Genomic DNA, 20,818 nt, shown 5'->3' with positions numbered 1-20,818 from the left:
ACCACTCTTAATTGTCATTAAGCAAACTACATGAATATTTTGGTCATTTTTCTTCAGAATCCTATCAAGTAAACTAAATTTACTAAAAAAAAAATACACATTAATTATCCGCTTTTTCTTTTCTATTAGGAATGGACTCGCCCAGGAAACATGAAATATGTGTTGTTAAGATCTGCTCATGCTTCAGCCTTGGTGGCTGCAATAATCCCTCACTTTTGTTTGGAAAACTGGTACCCTAAAGTGCGTGAACGCTCTCTCAAAGCAATCATCTGAAATTCTTGAAATAATTCTGCAGCAATCTGCGGATAACGAAACTTGATCCTTGAAAAAGGAAGTGATTAAATCTGATACACACCCATCCACATTGATCAGAACCGTCGAGCAATCGCTTGTTTCATCACCCCGAGGAGTCAATGAAGGTGGTGGTGACACTATAGGAGCCATGTTATCATGAACTGGTGGTGGAGATGGAGGTAGTTGAGGTGGTAGTGATGGAGCCGCGTGTGGTGGCATAAGTGGTGGTGCAGCCGGGTGCAATGGCGAATGTGAAGGAGGTGGTGGTGTAGGTGGATTAACCACCGGTGAGTGAAACGCTAGACGTGATGGTGGTAGTATAGGAGCCACATTATCAACTGGGGGCCAGGACGGAGGTAGTTGGGGAGGTAGTAATGGAGACACATGCGGTGGCAGAGGTAGAGCCGCGTGTTGTGGTGGAGGTGACGGCGAGACAGCATTATCATCAACTGAGGGCGGAGGTGGAGGCAATGGTGGAAGTGATGTCGGGTGGTGACTGCAATAGTCCCTCACTTTTGTTAGGAAAACGGGCACCCTGAAGTGTGTGAACCCTGCGTCAAAGCAATCATCTGAAATTCTTGAAATGACTCTGCAGCAATCAATGGATAATGAAACTTGATCATTGAAAAAGGAAGTGATCAAATTTGATACACACCCATCCACGTTTATCAAAACCATCGAACAATCACTTGGCTCATCACCCCGAGTTGAAGGAGGTTTATTAACCACCGGTGAATGAAATGCTGGAGCCGGTGGTGGCAGAATAGGAGCCACATTATCAATTGGGGGAAGAGAAGGAGATGGTTGCGGAGGTAGTGATGTAGCAGCGTGTGGTGGCAGAGGGGAAGGTGGAGCCATGTGCGGTGGTGGAGATGGTGGCGGAACTGCATTAGTAATAGGGGGCAGAGACGGTGGCGGACAAGCCGTGTGCGATTGCGGAGGTGGGGCCATGTGCACCGGTGGCGGAATCACATTAGCAACCGAGGGCGGAGGCGGAGGCAATGGCGGGTAGTTTGGGTGGTATACCCGCCATGGTAGTCTCCACCAAGGAATAGGCGGCCATCTTCGACCAAATAACTCCACGTTTTCACTTTTAGGTTCCCTTGCAGTGGCAGTAACCATGCCCATGCAAATACCCAAGAAAAGAACTACCCATAATGTACCACTTCTCGACATGTTTCAACAAAGAACATTAGCTTTGAGGTTTTACAAGAGAAACGATATAAATTGAAATAACCAAAGAATTTAACCTCAGGTAGTACGTTTGAGTCCCATTAAACTTATAACTGCTACTCTCTTAGGTGTATCAAAATTCTTCTCTATCTATGACACTCCGAATAGCTAATAATTTCAGGACTTCTAACAATTATGAGTTGCAGTCAAACTAGAACTCTTTTCCATAACACAATTGAACAAACGCCAACACCCACCCCACCCACCCACCCCACCCAAAAAAAAAAGATTGTGAATATTTTTAATGACTTCGCTGCATGGAAAAGGCTTCACCCAACAAAACCTATGAAGCATTACTATCAGTGTTGCTCTTTTATCAGTTATTGAATAGGATGATATTGCTCTGATACGCGTCGTGGAGGCAATTTCCGCAGGATAAAGAGCACTAATATAGAAGGCAATATCTCCACCACCTGAATAAAATGGAGAAGAAAAAAAGGGATCTTCGTGAAAGATCTTTTACGCCTAAAAAAAAGCTTTAAGGGAGCATGAAAAGTATGAGAAGACAAATAAAAAAAAAAAAAAAAAACCTAAGAATGGACTTGAAAATGGAAAAATAAAGTTACAGATGCAAATGTTCCACAAGGGCTGAATTTGGTTATAACAATGTAAAGAACATTTATAGAGTATTAAATTCAATTTCGTAAATAGAGTATTAAATTCAATTTCAGACATAACAATGTAAAGAACTTTTACGTTGTCAATTGAATTTTAATCAGTTATAGAATGGTTATTACTCTATTTACTAGATTATCATGGCTTCCCAAGAGTTGGTGTAGGTAAATTTAACCTAATGGTGTAAAAAATCTAGAAACTGAACTCTTAAAATAACTTAAATTACCATGTAATAGATGAGAATGAGAACAGGATGGTCAATGACATCAACATCAGCACTCCCGTCAAAAGCAGAAATAGCAACCTGCAAATAAATAACATGGAAATATGCATTTTCTTAATCATGCTAAGGCCGAATATGTGTATCCTGGATTTGGTGGAAACTTACCACTATACATCTGATCAAGAAACAAGTGCAGCAAATACCAGTCACAAAGCCAACCTGCACAACGATAGACATTAAAGACCAAAATAGATCACATTCTCATTGCACAGGAATAATTATCTTTCCCCTTATAATTATACAAACTACATTTAAACGCTCAAAATTTGTTACGCTATCCTTTAAGTACAATGAAACCATTTGGATTTGGTATAATACAGAACGAATCATGCACCTGAAGAGCTGACCCCCAACTAGTTTGAGATTGAGGCTCAATAGATTGATTGGCTAATATCGAGTACACGATAAATCATCTTTCCTTTATCTTTTGCGGAAAAAATAATCAGTATATTTTGATTATTTCAGCATTTCACCAGGTACCCCATATCCTCTCATGATAACTTTGTCTACCAAAAATTAGACAGTTTCATGCTAGAAGATAGCACCTACTGTCTACACTATCAACCAAAACAAAGATGGATGGAGCTGGGAACTACATTTCTAGTTTTTAATTGGTCAAGATACTATTATGATGGCCGGAAAGACAAGGTAGGACTTGGCACCAAAGCTTCAATGAAGATGGATTTGTTTCTCTCAAGGCAAAAATAAGCACCAAAATGAATGTAGTCTTGCATCTAATTGCCATGTACACGGCAAGAGAATGACAAAATGAAGATGAAGGCAGTTACAACAGGTACAAACCTCATGAAGCTTCTTCTGACGGCCTCTAGATTCAATAGGAAAGCGCCGAAGCATTGCGAATAACCTTAAGAGAGATTAAAAAAGGAAAAGAAAAAAGATCAATTTCATGAAATGAATATAGGAAAGAGAATATGGGCACTTGTACAATACTGGGGCACCAATTACCTTCCACCATACATGACAAATCCCAGAGCAGCACAAAACGAAATAACTGCAGAAAGTGCAGACTCAGATTTTTTAAATTAAGATTGTAGACAACAATATTTTAGTAACAATTAGCATATATGTAGCCTACCTGCGAAAAAAAGTTTAGCAGTTTCAACACCAGTCGAAGTCGGGCCAAGCCTGATGAAGATCCAGATGCATATCTGCAGTCATATTACGGTTCTATAAATAGCAAGAAACTTAGAGAGGCTTCCATTGCTTATACATGGGATATATTATCTGTGAAGTGAATAGAGCTTTGATGCACTACCTGTATAAGATACACGACTGCATTAACTGCATAATATGCAGGTCGAAGTTTATCAATGGGAAGGTTTCTTGCCTGAGAAAAAATTAATAAAAAAAGAGTAAGGCCTGATCCATGATGAAAATAATTATAATAGGTAAGGCTTCTTCCACAACGAATATATTAAGGAATATTTTAACATGATTCCCTTGAAACTATCTTGTCTGAGTGATTCCTTAAAAACTTTTGAGAATCAAATAGCATTACCTGATGGTATATTTCAGCCCAAAATAGAACTAGCAGCGTATATGTGGAAAAGAATAGAAGACCAGGGAGATCCAGAAGCATCATCTCAAGTGCCTGTTTAAATGTTGATTGGTGTTAGCTAAATTGACAAAGTAAATGCCATAATGCCTGTTCTTTAAAGAAAATATGAAAACTTGGATCCCAGTTCTGATGCATGGTATGGTTAAAAATAAAAAATAAAAACACTACTGTTCTAATATGTAAACTGCAATCAAATTCAGCAAGAGTTGGAAATATCAATCTGTTAAGGTCAGAAACTTTCATATCAACTACAAAATCATGGAATAAGAAGAGAGACAGAAGAAAGTCGAGAGTAGAAGGAACGGACGATTTGACTATTTTTGCTCTGGGACTGGGAATTGCTCACAAGACAGTTCAAACAGACAGTAAATTGATGTTAAACAAGGCGAAGTTAAGTCCATAGGTTATACACTAACCACAGGCTTGCAGCTACTGATACAGTTCTGTGATATCTACTAGGTTGGTGATGAGTTGATGCTAAACAAGGATAAATTGTTCTCAGTTCAGGCTCAAAGAATTGGAAATGATTGTTTCATCAAAATGAGACAAATGCTTCTTAAACGGTGACATTCATGAGTTAAATTCCTTCTCTTGCAGTGTAATTCCCTTGAGAGTACATTCTAGAATTTTAGGAGACAGCAGCCTACTCTGCAAGTTACTCACCGGCAAAGTGGATATTAGAATAGTTAAGGGAAAGAAAAGACTTACTTTTGGTCTTAGATAAAACACACTCCTGTAGACGCCAAATAAAATCGCTCTCACTGCCAACAAATCATGTGGTCCTTGTGAGCATCAGAATAACTTGATGCGAACAGTTTCTAGCAGAACTTTTAGAAAGTAAAGGAAATCTTACATCCACAGACAACAAAATTCATCAAGTGAAAAACCTTTTGTGTTGTCCAACCAATTCCTGAAAGACGCAATTGGATGCGGATCAGTTGTACCTGCAATACAACATGTGGAAACTTGCTGAGATGATAAATTCCGAGAATTTGGAGTAGGCCTAATCAAGACAAGCTAGTGAGATAAAGATGGAAATTTGGATAAATTTCCAAGTTTTTCAAATCCCACTGTAGTATTAAAAAAACTGCAGTGTCATCATTACTACTAGTGCCCAGACCATTAAAATAGTACAACACAAGCTTGCAATAAACAAGTGTCACCCCTTTCCACACACCCTCTCCTGCTGAGCAACATGACATACAAACACGCACATAGTCCTTCAACAGGAAAGCATAAAAACAATAATTAAAAATCACATGCAAAAGAAAAGGCGGAGAAATATAATTGGGTGGCAGACCTTTTAATAAATTCCTCTTTTTTTCATCTGATGGAGTTACAATCACTGTAAAACTCTTTTGTCTACATTGTCCCTTTTGGTTTTGTGCAGGCGTACCGGGTTAGATAAAATTAGGAATGAAGTTATTCGGGATAAGGTGGGAGTGGCTCCCGTGGAGGATAAGATGCTGGAGGCGAGGTTGAGATGGTTCGGGCATGTGAAGAGGAGAAGCACAGATGCCCCAGTTGGGAGGTGTGAGAAGTTGGCCTTGGTGGGTATGAGGAAGGGTAGAGGTAGGCCTATGAAATATTGCGGAGATGTGATTAGGCAGGACATGGCGTAACTGGAGCTTGCCGAGGACATGGCCCTTGACAGGAGGGTGTGGAGGTCGAAGATTAAGGTAGAAGGTTAGTAGGTAGGCGAGCGTGTTCCCTTGATTTTCTCAAGCCGGTAGCATTTGTGTTAATATGGTATCCTTTTATCCTTAGATTGCTAGTACTATCTATTGTTTGATTGTTATCTTCACTTCGTTACCTTAATATCTTGTTGTAGTTGTTACTTGTTGCCACTACTTCTTTTCTTCTTTTCCTTAGTCGAGGGTCTTTTAGAAACAACTTCTCTACCTTCCAGGGTAGGGGTAAGGCTACGTACACTCTACCCTCCCCAGACCCTACTTGTGGGAATTCACTGGGTTATTGTTGTTGTTGTTCTTATCCCTTTAGGTTTTGTCGGATGAACTATTTGTTTTCCATTTGATTAAATTATCCTTAAAAAATGAATGAGGAATACAAGACAGTCATTGCAATGCTTAGGTCAATTATACAGAATTTAATAGACTACTACCAATAGATGTGTTAATCTTTCTTTTGTTTCGAGCCTAGAAATGCGTTTACCACTTCATGATCGTGAGTCAAAATTAAATATGTCTTGTGTTAACAAGTCTGCTTCCCTTGCATGTTGTCATTTACTTTAAGCTCATTTTTTATGGCTCTTAACCTCTTGTGAATATCTGTTGCAAAGAGTAAAGAGAGGACTGCAACTGTGTGACCTTTTTTATGATCTGCTGTCAATGCATACGATAAGTTGCTTATTCAGGCTAGGCAAAAAATCTCAGTTAAGTTGAATTCAACATATTTGAGAATATAGTTCCTGATTAGGTAAAGATATGAAGTTAAGGGGGAAACAAATACCTCAAAAGCACTTTAGAGTGGTAGCTCGACAGTTCATAAATAAAACTTAGGCAACCAAATGTCAACCCTTCAGTTTGGTAATAGTGAATAGCAGGAAAATAAGAGTATTCTGACTTCCGCAAATTGTATCTTTGAACATAACTCCTGTGTTTCCTTACCTGCCAACTAATTTATTACCCTAGCAGTAAAAAGTCTAGTGTTACTAAAAGCGATCACCTTATCTTTTAAAGCAATGGAGCAGCACAAAACGAGGGTCCATCACTTTTTATGTGTAAGGCAATGTAACTTCAAAGAAGTATTCTCAGACAGTGAGGTAAAGTGAGAGAAAAAAGCAGTACTCCTCCCTCTGTTCCATTGTATGTGCCACTTTTCCTTATTAGTTCGTTCAAAAAATAATGACACCTTTCTATATTTAAAAGCAATACAACTATAAATTTCTCATTTTACCTTTAGCATTTTTATTTTATCGTGGTGTCCGGACCAGCTTATGTGCACCTCGACTAATTTCACGGACTGCTACCTCCCACCAGCAACAGGAAGCAAGTAACTCTATCCACCAGGGCTTGGACAAATGAGAAGAAATTATCTAGTGTTTTTCTCTCCGTTGAGATTTGAACCTAAGATTTCATCATTCTCAACTCACTTAATTGACCACTAGACCACACCCCTGGGTGTTATCCTTAGCATACTCTTACCGCCACAAAAATGTAATGTCAATTTTAAGATCATAAGTTTCAACAATCTTTCTTTTTCTCTTAAATTCTGCATGGAGTCAAACTCCGCCACATAAATTGGAACGGACGGAGTAGCTTATCCAAAATTAATACGGATGTGTTTGGTATGATACAAAATCTTTTCTAGAAATGTAGTGATTGATCAAATCATTTCTCGGTATCTGATTTGATTTGTCTTGAATTATGGAAAATGTTTTTTCTCTGGAGAAGTATTTTTCACCTCAAGCCGATAAATGACTTCCGTTACTTATATGAACATGAATTGCATTCTTTTATAAAATAAAATAAAATTTACTTTACATCACTTGCCTTAACCAATCTGGATGTTGTTGTCAACATCACAAAACCGCTTTTCTGCCTATCTTATACTTAACAATAACCATAAATTGTTTACTATATAGCCAATCAAGCACGGGAAGAATGATTCAGAAAATAGTATCCGAGGTGAAACATTTCCCCACGACAAAATATTTTCTCCATACCTTTGGTTGGTGTCAACTTCAACTCCTCTTTACCTTTCTCCTAATCCAAGCAAGACTAAAACCCATGGTTTGACAAGCGTGGAGCTCTTGCCCGAGCATGCCTAGCCCATGGTTACCAACAGAGAATCAACTAACCCTTTCTTAGTGAGCATTAACACAAGTCCACTAAGCCCATGAGATAGGCCTATGGTATGCACTCGACATAATCACTAAAATTTTCTCATCATTGGTCACTGCCACGCCTTATCCACCTGCAAATCAAATGATCCCTTTGCTAAAATAAGTCAATGTCTTAACCTTAATGTACCATTTGGTTGCCATGATTCAGGAGAAAAATGGTTGAAAAGTTGATTTTCTTGCATTTTTGCATTTGATCGGAAGGGGACGTGTAGGTAAAGCCTTCTACAAATTTTCAAAATAAAAAAATCCCAACCTTAAGTCCTGCAAAAATATATAAACCTGAAGGAAAATTATTTTTATCTTATTTTGAACTTCCTTTTCCTTTCGAACAAGGGCATCCAAGAAAATAATCTCCTATGCTTCACGATATTATGCTGCAATTTTTATGAACAGGCAAATTTTCCTCCAGACATCCAAACGAAGCCAAAGGCAAATTCAACGACAAAATCCTAGATCTAAGAAATAGACCTAGGGGCATACCCCAAAACAACGTGCCCAGAAATTTTAAACAACCCAGCGTAAGTTAGGAGCTCATATTAACTCTGAATGGATGAAATAAATCCGAAGAAATTGCCCTAATAAAAAACGAGGTTAAGTAGTGATTTGGTATTATAGTAAATGTGGGTATTACAACACTTAATCAACTAGCAATAATGGTCAATCCAAATGGTAGGCAATAAATCTCGTGTCATAAAATATGGTAAAAAAGTACTACTTGGAGTTGAATTTTATAGCATAAAGTGGAAACAGAAGTATAATCCAAGAAACGTAAGTAATGATTCAAATTAGTGTACCAGGGCAATGAAGGAGACAAACGCGTAGGCAGCACAAAGAGTATAAAAAATGCCTTCTTTCCCATTATTCGAGACCTCAAGCACTCCATTAAACCAATCAAAGATGGGAACTTCAAGAAAAAAGCGCATTGAGATTAGCAGAAAAGATGAACTCAAAATCAAGCTGCGTTTGAACTGAAAAGGAAGAAAATCAGTGTTTAGTGACCAAGTGAGAAAGAAGGGGTGGAGGGGTTGGAGGGGGCGCACGTGGATGGATGGACACGTGGGAAGTTTACTATGTCTGACTTTTGATTCTCCTATTGTTTATCTCATGGTTTGTTACGATGCACGAACTTAGAAAGTTTCAAATTTAATAAAGGAAAATGTATAAAGTATTTATTAAATTTGTCCGGAAAAATTATTTATGCACTTAAATTTTATGGGGACCTTTTACTCTCTTATTCTTGATTGAAGTGTATTAATTATCCCCTTAACGATGGGATGGGAGAAAAAGTGTTTACACTTTCTTGAAAGAGTGGCTGGCAAAACAAAATGTTAAAATGAATTAACTTTCACAAATATTATTTAAATTAAATTTAAGTTTTTCTAAATCTTTTCGTTTTATTTTTTGTTCTTTTTTCTTCTCTGCTCTTTCACTTTCTTCCTTTTCTTCTTCCCTCCAATAAAAATGATCTGACTTTATGAACCAACAAGGCAACAACAAAAATCACCTCTATCATTTTTTTTCAAAAAAGACATTTTATTGTTCTGGATCTATTTGGAACTCCCTTTTCAATAGTATTTGAGTAGATGAAAAGAAGTTAGAGTAGCAATAAAAACGGGTACGACATTTAAATGGTGAAAACTACAAAATTCTATTGTTAATGCAACCACTATATTCGGCAGCATCTTTGATGCTAAGTTAATTAGAAGGTTTTGACAGAAAAAAGAGGAAGAGAGAAAACGGGAAGGAAAAGGAAAAAAAATAAAGCAATTGGGTTTTGCGGAAAAAAATTTCGCTAAAAGACTGTCAGCAAATAAAATTCCGATGAAATAGTCTCACATAAAATCATTTACGAAGATTACAATTTAAGATATAGAAAGAAAAATCAAGTGGATCTTGATTTGAGATTTGACCATGGATGAGTGTCAAAGGATATGTGTTGATCGTGTGATGAAAAGTCCCACTACTTGTGTATATTAATATGTTTCATAATGGTCAAATTAATTTAGAGAAATGGAAAATGATGAGACGCTGGAGATTAAGAACATGAAGAAACATAAGAATTCTCAGATGGTATGGAATGACGGGGCAGTTGGGTAACTAAATTTGACATTCAAGTTTAATAATTTTAATATCTTTATGTAATAAATTATATTAGAAAAAAAAAAAAAGTCAAGAAATAAAGTTTTCTTGGGCAATTTGAGCCTTGATGTTTCATGACGGAATATGGATGTTTGTGGGTACTATAGAAAATGAAGGAAGGTGGTGGAAGATAAACTGGAAAAAATTCAAAAGAAAAAAAAAGGAAAACGAGTAAAAAAAGTTAGATGGCATTTATGCAATTCTGACGTGGCAGGGGCGTGTAATGCTGTATTTTGTCCCGGGCCCGGGCCTTAGTGGGCCTAACGGGCCGGGCCTCACGGTCCCGGGCTTCGTGGTCCTGGGCTCTGGCGGTCCCGGTCTTCGTAGGCTCAATGGGTGGAACCAGCCCGTGACGGGCCTAAGCCCACATGGTCCTGTGCTTAACGGGTCGGGCTCGTGGGCTTTGCGGGCCTAGCGGTTTTTTTTTTTAAGACAATTTCTTGTAGTATCATGGCTATATTAAAAATATATATGTAGTATATATGTATATCTAATTATTAAAGTGCTTGACGAAAAAGAAAATAACAAAACAATAGTAAAACACTAAATTGTCATGCATAATATATTTTCTTGTAGTATATTATATTGTATCTTATGTATATATATTCTCTTATATATTTTCTTGTAGTATATATATTGTATCTTATGTATATATATTCGCATAATATATTGTATCTTATGTATATATGTTCGCATAATATATTTTCTTGTAGTATATATATTGTATATTATGTATATATTGTAGCATAATATATTTTCTTGTAGTATATTATATTGTATCTTATGTATATATATTCTCTTATATATTTTCTTGTAGTATATATATTGTATCTTATGTATATATATTCGCATAATATATTTTCTTGTAGTATATATATTGTATCTTATGTATATATGTTCGCATAATATATTTTCTTGTAGTATATATATTGTATATTATGTATATATTGTAGCATAATATATTTTCTTGTAGTATATACCATTTTACACCAGGATCTAGGTAGGCGGGCGGTAGTCCGCACGGCCATCCAGATCTAGCTGCTTTAGTACACTTTAAAGGTTGGCGGTAGTCCGCACGACCAATAAGGATTCGAAATATACGGAAATTCTATTATAGTTTAATGACTGTATGGAAGGATCTATATCCTTTTACCCAAGCAAGGGGCCTGTCTAAGCCCGATACATACTCTTATTGAGCCCATGTGTCTAGCAGTTCTAACTGTGAAAGAGGTAGCCCTTTTGACAACTTCAGCGGGCTTTAATGTCACAGCTGGCTAGACGTAGCCACTAAGGCAAAGCCAATAAGAGTAGTACCAGAGCCGACTGTACCACCATCTTGGAACCAAATCAAGAAACTATATTAAAATTTCTTTATATTTTGAAAGAGTCTGGATTCTTCATGGTTAATATGCAAGAGAAATTAGTGCTTCAACATAGATATGAATCCGTTTAGCCGGACATAGTCACGGCTAGGGAGAGAGACTAAAAATACCTAAAAGAAGAATAAATATGTACCTTGTAGGCCGAGTAGCAAGGCCCTGAAGATGAACTTCAAAACTTTTATTAATTCTTGAACTCGATTTACAAACTAAGCTATGAACTAAGTGTTTACAAAGGGGGTTGGTTGAGAGAGAGAGGAGAGAGAAAGTAGAGAGAGAGGGGGGGTTCCGGCCTCCCTTCTTCAAATGAAGAGGCCTTCTTAAATAACAAAAAAAAAGAATCTTGAATAGTAAAATGGGTCCCACATCTGGGTCCCTACACAGTGTTTTTACTGTAGATAAACAGTGTTTCTACTGTTGATGAACAGTGTATCTACTGTTTAAGTGGGTCCTGGCGGCTGATAAGCTGTCAAGTCTTCTTTTTGTCCATATTTTGCATCTGTTGGAGGAATTCTTCCACCTTGTCAATTTCTCTGTCAGATAATATCATTTCTGGCTGTATAGGTTGAGTATCTTCTACGAGGTCATCACCACTCGTCTCACTTCTCATTGAAGTGTCTGATTTTTCACACTGATCCAGTGATTGGAGCAGATTTCTTTTCAACCCTTCTAAGTATTGATTTATCAAATCCAATTTATCTCCATCTTGGATCGATATTCTCCGAGCAATATGTTTAACAGTGCTTTCTTCTACTATCCTTTTTTGAGGGGCTGTCACATATAAATGAATTTGTGTTTTTATAGAATCTAATAATTCTTGTCCGTATAACGTCTTTGTTTTGGGATCAGTTTTCATCAATTTGTCCCAAAAATTGTTGTAGAATACCCTATATAAACAAGGGATTTGTTCTTCCGTATAACCCATTTCCGGGGTCCATTTATGGATCCAGGGGATAGAAAATTCAATAAAGAAGTAAATCTGATCAATTTTTTCTAAATAGCAGATATGATCTGCGTGATATAAATCAGTTAAGAATGGAGAGGCTTTTGTCCATTCTTTGTATAATTTCAGGAATGGTTCAGGCAAAATTTTTGTAGTAGGACCGTGGTATGACCACCAGTTTAAAAACCAGTTAGGGATAGGTCCTGTAAATACCTTGGCGCATACCTTGATAAACCAAGTATGCTTATGTCTTTCATTGTTATAATAAAGCACTCTATCAAATGCTTGAATATAATCCCAATAAGTGAAATTCATTGGTGATTTATTAAGGCTTATCTGCCTTTCTTTCATTGTGGAAATACCCCATTCTTCAACAGATATAATCTGTTTGATAATGACCTTTGAAAAGTTATAAACATTTTCATTTGTGTTATAACCTGAAAAGTGCTGGAATTCTGCACTACCTGTACTGATCAGGATAGTTTCATAATAGGTGCGGGTTTTATATGATTCACCCGGATAGTATAATCCATTAATCAGATATCTCTGAAATATTTTCCACGGTTCTTCTTTTCTCTGAATCTCAGAGTTTTCAAGGAGAAATATCATTTCTCTTTTTGGTAACTTTTCATATGACTTGATATCATCATTGTCTTCCTCTTTAGCAATTGAAGCAAAAGTATCATTTTGCTTTTTAGATGCTAAATAAGCCTGCAGATGTCCGTATAACGGACTGTCTTCTGGAATATCTTCCAGATGTATAGAATGTCCTGAGGATTCTCCTGTATGCGGCACCTTTGAGTTTATCAAACTCTTTTTTCCTCTTTGTATTACTGGAGAGGTTGATGAGGATCCGTATGACGATCCCTGAGAATAAGTTCTACTAGGGGAAGATCTTCCCCTACCTCTGCCCCGGGTGACCCATGAAGGGTCCATTCTGCGGAAATTGCAAATCATTATTAAAAAAGTGATTGCAAATCATTATTAATTAAAAAGGATAACATAATTCTAGTGCTGATATCATCTTGACCGAAGGGACGCACATTTTCAATTAACTGAAGAATATCAATAACTTCTTGAAAATTAGAGTGTTCTTCTTCTCTTGTTTGAATAATGTCAGCCATAATAATATCAAGTATAACTTCTTGTAAGTCTCTATTTAATTTAATCACTTTAAGAATAGTGATTAGTACCTTATCATCTAAAAACATGGTATAATAATTCATAATCTATTCTAAATATTCCCGGGATAGAAAATCCGGAAGGGAATTATCAATTCCTTTTTTGTATTGTATTTCAAAATCGAAAGGTGCTAGCTGAGCCTGCCATCTAGCAAATATTAATTTTGAAGCATCGTGCTTAAAATCTTTGTCAAACATGTATTTAACCGATTGAGCATCAGTTTTTATCAAAAACTTTTGGTTGTATAAGTCGTCTTGAAATTTTAATACACACTTAACAATAGTTAACATTTCATGCGCCACAGTAGCGTATTTCTTTTGAGCTTCGGTCCATTTACCAGAGTGAAATCTTATTAAGTATTCACTCTTATTATTGGGATTTACTTGTTTCAAAATCCCTCCATATCCAACATTAGACGCATCTGTCTCGATAATCTTTTGCCAAGTAGGATTGGCAAGGGTTAAACATGGTAAAGATTTAACACGCCCTTTAATACTCTTGACTAACTCAGTATGTTGGTTAGTCCAAGGGTGTTTATGATCTTTTTTTAGCCGATCGTATAGAGGGGCTAGATCACGTGACAAACTTTTATAAAAAGGGGAAATATAATTTAAGCTTCCCAAAAATCTTTGTAATTGAGTCCTGTCAGTGATAACATCAGGAAATTTTGAGGCAAAATCAATAGATCTTTGTATTGGGGTAATTTTTCCCTGGCAAATATTATGACCTAGAAAACGAACACTTGTTTGGAATAGACTCATCTTGGGCTTAGAGATTACTAAACCGTTTTGTATAACAATTTTCTTGAAAATATCAAGATGCTTAATATGCATCTCCAGAGTTTTAGAAAATACCAATATGTCGTCAATATAAACGATGATAAAATCCAAATATGAGTTAAAAATATCATTCATAATTTTTTGAAATTCAGAAGGGGCATTTTTCAAACCAAATGGCATAACATTCCATTCATATTGCCCAAATGGAACATTAAAAGCAGTCCTATAAGTATGCTCTTTAAATATTTGAATTTGCCAATAACCAGATTTTAAATCAAATTTTGAAAATATATTGGCGTCATATAATCTGGATAGCAAGTCCCTTTTGTTAGGGATAGGATACCTAATCCATTTCAGATGTTTATTTAATGGTTTATAATTTATGACTAAGCGCGGAATACCTCGTTCCTTTTCTGCCGCATTATTAACATAAAAGGCAGAACATGACCAAGGAGATTTTGAGGGTTTTATCAAACCCTTTTGTAACAAACTATCAATCTCGTTTTTGCAGAATTCAACTAGCTCAGCATTCATCTGGCAAGGTCGAGATTTAGTAGGAATATCATCCTCAGAGAAGGTTTCTTCGTATGGAAGAGTTACAATATGCCTTTTCCTGTTCCAAAAGGCACTAGGGTGATCGGCGCAAACATCAACGGCCATTTTTTCAGCAATTAATTTAATCTTCTGCTGAACTTTTGCAGATTGTATAGTATCAAATATATTCATACTAAGAATTTCTAATTGTAGTGAATCAACATGCCTTTGTTTCATATTAATCAAGGCATTAATATCTCTAGTTACGGGATCTGTAACAAAGGAATAGCTTATCTTTTTATCTTGATAAGTAGCAGAAAAACCATGTTTATCTATATTATTAAACGGATAAATAGCATTAATAAAAGGTGTTCCAAGTATGATTGGAGGGTATAACTAGTTTTTTACCAAAAAGAAGAAATGTGGAATACAGACTTTATTCTGGCAAATATGAGTATTAGGCAATTTGTACTCTATATCTAAAGCATGACCAGAAGCGGATTTCACCAAATGAGTAGTCTTTTGAAAATATCTAGTAGGAATCAATCCTTCCTGAATGCAGCTTACATCTGCACCACTATCAATCATAGCTATATCAGTTATAGAAAAATTATTATCAATTAAAATAGTACATTTAATATACCATTTGTGTGCAGTAACAATTTGCATCATACCTAAAAATAAATCAGATTTTTCATCAAAAATTTCTTTTTCTTTATCATTAGAAAATTCAGAAAATCCTTTAGTCGAAGATTCAGGTAGAGAATTATTTTTCTCAATTTGAGTAATCCGGTGATCGCAAATCATTTGATTTTGCTTAAGAGACTTAATATCTCTCTTCAAATTTTCGATTTCTTCTTTTAAATCATCAAAAGAAGTATCTCGACTAGGAGTGCTGGACTTTTGAAGTCTTCTATTTATTTCAGATAAAGAATATGGTGCAAAGTGTTCAAATTCGTTTTTGTATTTTTCAACAGTTTTTGAACTACTAGAACTTGAACTTGCAGCTAAAGTAATGATTTTTTCGCGAAGTTTTTCATCAGTAACTTCTTTTAAAAGTTCTATTACATTGTCAGATGTAATAGTTTTTATATTAAGATCATCAAATTGTGATTTTAATTTATAAAATTCGTCACTATCACAAGCACAAATATCACCTTTGCAAGCAGTGCAAGCAGTATCAACATTTTTATTATTATCAGAAAAATCAATTAACTCAACTTCAGCTTGAGATTCAGTCTCTGAGTAATAGTCAGATTCTGATCCCGAAGTGTATAACAAGCCATAAACCTTATCGTGTAACTCATCATCGAGTTCTAAGGTTTTCAGCTTTTGAAGCTTGCAGTTTGGAGAAATATGACCAAACTTTCCACACTTATAACACTTAATATCAGCGAGATCACGTTTGGATCTATTCTTCGCAAATCGAGCAGATTTCCTGTTCGCTTTTCTAGTATCACGTTCTTCCTTAGGCCTATATCTAGACCTCTTTTTCTTATACGGGCTATCCGGGTTAGGGTACCTATGATATTTGGTTTTCTTCTTCCTATTTTGAGTAGAAGTTCCGGGTAAACCAAACTGGGTACAAAAGTCACCTACTTGGGACCTTTCTTTAAGCTTATCTATCTTAAGCTGTCTAGAAAGTCTTAGCTCATTACATAATTTAAGACCTTCTTCTGTACAAACACCTATAAGCTTACCATAGGTATAATTATTATACAGAATCTCTCCGCAACTACCTTTTAACACATTCCTTACTCTTTCAGCAAATAAGGAAGGGAGGCCGTCTATAAACTTGGCTTTCCAGTGCTCATATCTATTCTCGGGTAGTTCCATAACTCTACTCATAAAAGTATCTTTATACCATCTAAACTCACTAAGGGTCTTACATCTAAGTCCATTTAAGTAAAGTTCGGACGGTCTGATGGTTTGAGGTAAATCTACCGTTGAAATGCTCTAAAATTGTAAGGATAAGAGTATAAACTGCATCTTCTCTACCCACTACTAGAGCCATACCTATGTTATCAACACCTTCGTCGGTTGCCGTAGCATTTATAACGAACGCCTTTTCCTCTACAGATAAATGATTATCCCACCAGCCACGAAGTTGGCCAGTAAAACCTGCAATAATCATTTTGCAAATAGTTCTATCTGTATTTTTAACACTTTTACAGATAGTCGAATACATGAGCATTCTGTGTACGAGAATGGTTAATTGTCTATCAGTTAGACCATCAAGATTCCATTCATAAATTTCGGAACCGTTATAAGACGTATTAGTCTGATTCCAATCTCGTTCCTCAATCAACACATCTTGAGGAGTAGGACGAGGATAATAATAGGTCTGCATTCTCGGTTTATCAGCATACCTATGATTTTGTTTAACAATCCCCTTGAGTTTATTAAACTCTGACCAAGTCTCAGTTTTATAATCAGAAACGGTCTCCATTTTATCAGCAAAATTTTTTGATAAATCAATAGGTCTAATATTTAAACCGGAAAGCTTTTTATCTAAAAGCTGAGCTAAGTCATCAAGAGATTTGAATTTAAAATCCTGAATCTCAGGAGGTCTTTGAATATGGGTAAGAATGTTTTGATCAACTGTTTTACTTCCTGAAGTGGAGGCAATATCAGTTGGTCCTTTCTTAGTACCCATTTTTTTTATTAAAATAGTCAAATCATCAAGTTTTTTATCAAGAGAACCAATATGTTCTCCTAAAATTTTAACATATAAACCCAAATAATTGTTTTGAGAAATCAATTTATTAATTTCTGCAATACTAATAGCTGCCACATTATCATCAATAAATTTTTGAAAGGCAGTGAAAGTAATACCAGTATTATTAGGTAAAATAAAGGGAGCCTGAGGCGGATAAATTGCTTTAGTAATATTACCACTCCCGTCTTTATAAGATCTTTCTAATACCTTTATATAAAGAGGTAAATAAGTTGTTATAAACCAAGGAACAAAATACATAATTTGATTATGTAAGGCACAAGTTTCATAAAATTCTTGAGATATATTACTCAAATCCTCTTTACTATAAGTATCAAAAAACCATGTTTTAAACTGGTTCCATTTTTCACTAAAAAATTCTTTTTGAATATAAATACGGGCCCGGGAACCTGGGCTAAAATCAATTTGGTGTGGAATCATTAAATATTATTGGGGTCGAAATCCATCTCAGAAAGAGAAGGAATATCCTTATCTGAAATATTGTCATTATCTTGAACAATATTTGTTTGAGGGTTAATCTTAACCCTTTCAACCCTCTTATCTTTGGAATCTGGCTTATCACTAGCAATAGTGTGTAAAGAAGCCGCACGATTGCGAGCTGGACCGTAAACTGGTTCAACAGGGGAAATATGTTGCATAGCAGGTAGAAGTCTGTGATTAGAAAAAGAATGTCTATTATAAATAGTAGACTTATCATCAAATTGAATACAAATCCTACCATCCGGATTTTGAGTGACATGCGAAAATTCAGTATTTGACAAGTCGTTAGTAATCTGACTTGGGGATATAACAGAATTTAAAGTCCATAGTATATATATTGTATATTATGTATATATTTTCGCATAATATATTTTCTTGTAGTATATTATATTGTATCTTATGTATATATATTCTCTTATATATTTTCTTGTAGTATATATATTGTATATTATGTATATATTGTAGCTTATAAATAATTCTAAGTATAGACAAAGAAATATTGCGAAAAGAAGCTCATGGGTAGAAGCAATAAATTTTATTACCAAAAAATGGCATATCTTTCTTAGTCATCCTTCCCCCAATGGAATGAGCACAACAAGGTACTAATACCACCATTAGAAGGAAAAAAACTAAGGAAGATGTGCCAAAATACAAGTTACATATTATTCTATGTATTATCTCTAACAAATCTCATAAATCCTTCAAGGTTCGGAGGAGGTTGCGTTGGTGGTGGTGGAAAAGAAGCTTGTTCATCACCACTTCCGGGCGAAGCCGAATCCTCCGCAAGTTCCGCTATCATTTCTTCATAAGCTTCATCTATCGCCGGTTGTGCTTCTGCAATTCCAAAGTTTCTTCTTTCCGAGCGGATCCAATCTCTAAACAATACTGATTTTTCCAAGCTATCCCTCATAGACGCTCTATGATCACCCATTTGCAGTCTTGCTTGACTGAAAGCGCTCACCTGCCGGTCCCGGGCTCGTGGGCTCAACCTTGAAGACCAGCCCGTGACGGGCTCAGGAGGCCCACCCAGGACCGGCCCACCAGGCCCGTTAGGACCGCGGGCCCGGTCCGGTCCGGTTCAGGCCCGGCCCACCGAGCAGCCCTATTGGCGTGTGTAACACGTTCTAGTACAAAAGTAGTTCTTTAATTTTAGGGAGATAATTAATACATTTCGATCAAGAATGAGGGGGTAAAAGATCGCCCGTAAAGTTTAGGCGTGTAAATAATTTTTTCGGACAAGTATAAGGGGTACTTTATGCATTTTTCTCAATTTAATAACACAAACTTTTATCCAAACTATAAAAAGGATAGAGAGGAATTCTTCGTTTTAGAAGGTGCTTTGCTTGAAGTGTTTCCATCTAACGTGAAGTAATGAGGCTATTGTATACTTTACGATTTTCACACATAATTTGTGATTTTACTTATTATCAGGTGACTAAAATAAATAATAGACTAGATAATATCTTTATTTACCTCATGCCACTTGAACTTCTCACTTTATCAATTGCAAAAACATTAATTTATCCTATTTTCTTTGCTAGCAATGTACAATGATTATAATTCCAAAAACAATATTTACCGATTAAGGATATTTTGCTTTTTTTTATTCTGCAAGACGGATTAAACAATGGGTGTACCGCTACAATCCATCTCCTAGTGTTGAAATAGAGATAAAACGAGAATAAAACTAAAATAATTTCCACGTTAACCTTATGTCATAAAACTAATATCATCAAATGTAGATATTATTTAATTAAATGAGGATTATTTATGATTTCAATTTTAGAATTTATATATTCCATTATATATTTTTGGAATTTTCTATTCTCTCCGTCTCATAATATGCGTCGTAGTTACTAAAAATAGTTGTCTCGAATTATTTGTCATTTTAGAAGTTCAAGACAAAATTGATTATATTTTTCCTTTTCTAACCTTAATAATCAATTGCATTCACATTTAGTAAAAATATGCATAATGTCATTCATAGAGATGACACATAAATTGAGAAAATATTTATAAGGGTAAAGTAATAAAAAATATCCTTTTTTAAGGAGCGTGTATAAAAGAATCACGCCAAAACAGAGGGAGTAGTCCTTTACGGTTTGAAAATTAGAGATTCATATCGTCAATCGCAGTAACTTTAAGATAGAGACATAGTCGTCGTTGTACTCTTGAAGAATCATTGGGTCCTTTTTATTTGATTTATGACAGAAGTGTACTTTTTATAAAAAATAAAAATGTATATTTGATTAGGTGTAACCATTTTTATTTATAGTTGGAAAAGGAATGTATCGGTCATCGTTCGAAATTCGATTGGCGCATAAATTACTGTTATTTAGAAATTAGCCAGTACATCCTTAATTTCAGTTTTTCAGTTCAAATTGTGTCCTGAAAGTAAGATTTTTAGTTTAAAATTTTATGACACAATAAGTACCTGTTAATCTCTAAACAACATCTCTAAGAATGACTATTGGTCTGTGACTTATGGCTACAGCCCACTCCTTCCAACGTGGGCCTTAAACTTTATTTTGGGCCAAAAGTGTTTTTCTGATTGTCGGAAAGTACGCACTGTTAAACATATTGCTCGGAGAATATCAATCCAAGACGGAGATAAAATTGATTTGATAAATCAATACTTAGAAGGATTGAAAAGAAATCTGCTCCAATCACTAGATCAGTGCGAAAAATCAGACACTTCGATGAGAAGTGAAACGAGTGGTGATGACCTCGTAGAAGATACACAACCTATACAGCCAGAAATGATATTATCTGACAG

General features: G+C 35.7%; 1 protein-coding gene across 1 annotated transcript; it reads right to left on the bottom strand.

The window, feature by feature from the left end:
- Positions 1-1,517: 1,517 nt before the first annotated feature.
- On the bottom strand, positions 1,518-8,945 carry LOC107822195 (tobamovirus multiplication protein 1). The gene is made up of 11 exons (XM_016648714.2): positions 8,664-8,945; positions 4,858-4,948; positions 4,713-4,765; positions 3,945-4,037; positions 3,702-3,773; positions 3,522-3,594; positions 3,392-3,437; positions 3,227-3,290; positions 2,531-2,584; positions 2,369-2,446; positions 1,518-1,940 (listed from the first exon to the last, which is right to left on the bottom strand). The coding sequence occupies exons 1-11, from the start codon at positions 8,790-8,792 to the stop codon at positions 1,848-1,850; spliced, it is 846 nt and encodes a 281-aa protein (XP_016504200.1). The 5' UTR covers positions 8,793-8,945; the 3' UTR covers positions 1,518-1,847.
- Between the last annotated feature and the right edge of the window lie 11,873 nt (positions 8,946-20,818).

This window comes from Nicotiana tabacum, chromosome 7 (assembly GCF_000715075.1).
Source record: "Nicotiana tabacum cultivar K326 chromosome 7, ASM71507v2, whole genome shotgun sequence".
NCBI classification, from domain to species: Eukaryota; Viridiplantae; Streptophyta; class Magnoliopsida; order Solanales; family Solanaceae; genus Nicotiana; species Nicotiana tabacum.
This window is presented reverse-complemented; position numbering and strand designations above follow the sequence as displayed.